This window comes from Fusarium graminearum, chromosome 3 (genome assembly GCF_000240135.3).
Source record: "Fusarium graminearum PH-1 chromosome 3, whole genome shotgun sequence".
Classification (NCBI taxonomy): domain Eukaryota; kingdom Fungi; phylum Ascomycota; class Sordariomycetes; order Hypocreales; family Nectriaceae; genus Fusarium; species Fusarium graminearum.
In genome coordinates, this window is record NC_026476.1 from 4,449,462 (window position 1) to 4,450,583 (window position 1,122).

The following is a 1,122-nucleotide window of genomic DNA, read 5'->3' on the forward strand; positions in this document are numbered from 1 at the left end:
CTCGAGAGCTGCTAGGTTGTTCATGTAACCAGAACGGAACATGATATCTCGACACTTGGACCGCACTATGTTCTGCTGTAATTCGTTGACACACTCGCAGCCCGCCACGAAAAGGGGCCAGAGCAGAAACTTCTCGGCGCTACTGCCAGTATCCAAGCTCGTTGCGTAATAGACAACTTGGCTGACGAGGCTCTGAATGCTCTGATGCCCTGAAGGTAGCGACGGGCTCACAAGTCGCTCCGTGTACAGAAGCGCGGCGTAGCGAAACGCCTCAGAAAGTGACTCCAGATCTCGTAGCTGGCTCTGTGAGCAAGGTTCAGGCAGTGAAGCACTGACGCGAGATGCATCAAAGTTCCAGTTCTGAAGAGCCAGGCGTGCTTCCTTCCACTCATGCCAGAATAGCGAGCGATTCTCCTCGTACGACATGGCTTGTGCGCTCGTGGGTGAAGCTAGATCATCGTTGAGTATCGTACTGAATCGACTGTTGTTGAGGATACTTGTTTCCCCCGTCTGCTCCCCTGACACGTTGAACCGTGTAAGTGATTCTCGACGAGCATGGCCCAGTGGAGAAATGTATGACGAAGGAGATAGCTCAGGCAACTCCTGGACTCTGGCCGGGGTCGATGTGTTTTGCACAGGGCGGTTTTGTGACAACTGGTTCAGGCGGCCCAACTTGCTGATGGTCTTGAAAAGCTCGCGGTCACACCCCACCAGGTTCTCGGTTCCGATAGGTAGAAGCTGAATGTCTGGTATCCCATTGAACCCAGGATACACTTGGGCTTCGCGTTCGTTGATGCTCGCAGAAATGGCGTCAAAGTAGGTGAATATCGCTTCCATCCAAGCAGAGTTGCTCGAGGCTGTGAGATATTGAGCTCGAAGAGCCAAAATCTTGCTAACACCGGCAAACTGGGTATGGAACTTGGCGATGCCGGACTCAACCATACGGTAATGGCAAAGAAGGAGAATCGTGGCGAGTACTGAATCGTGAATTGCCTTGGTACGGTCGTTGAGCTGCTCGTTTAATAGGTGCACAGCCAAGTTACGGTGTTGGTATTCCTCGGCGAGGGACAGGTCGTCGGGCTGAGTGTCTGCCATGTCTTCGGCGGCATGTTTGTCAGCCAT

General features: G+C 53.0%; 1 protein-coding gene across 1 annotated transcript; it reads right to left on the reverse strand.

Moving 5' to 3' along the window:
• Positions 1–227: 227 nt before the first annotated feature.
• Positions 228–1,122, reverse strand: FGSG_12875 (uncharacterized protein; the record flags this gene model as incomplete). The annotated part of the gene is made up of 2 exons (XM_011326478.1): positions 228–303; positions 422–1,122. The coding sequence occupies 2 exons, from the start codon at positions 1,120–1,122 to the stop codon at positions 228–230; spliced, it is 777 nt and encodes a 258-aa protein (XP_011324780.1).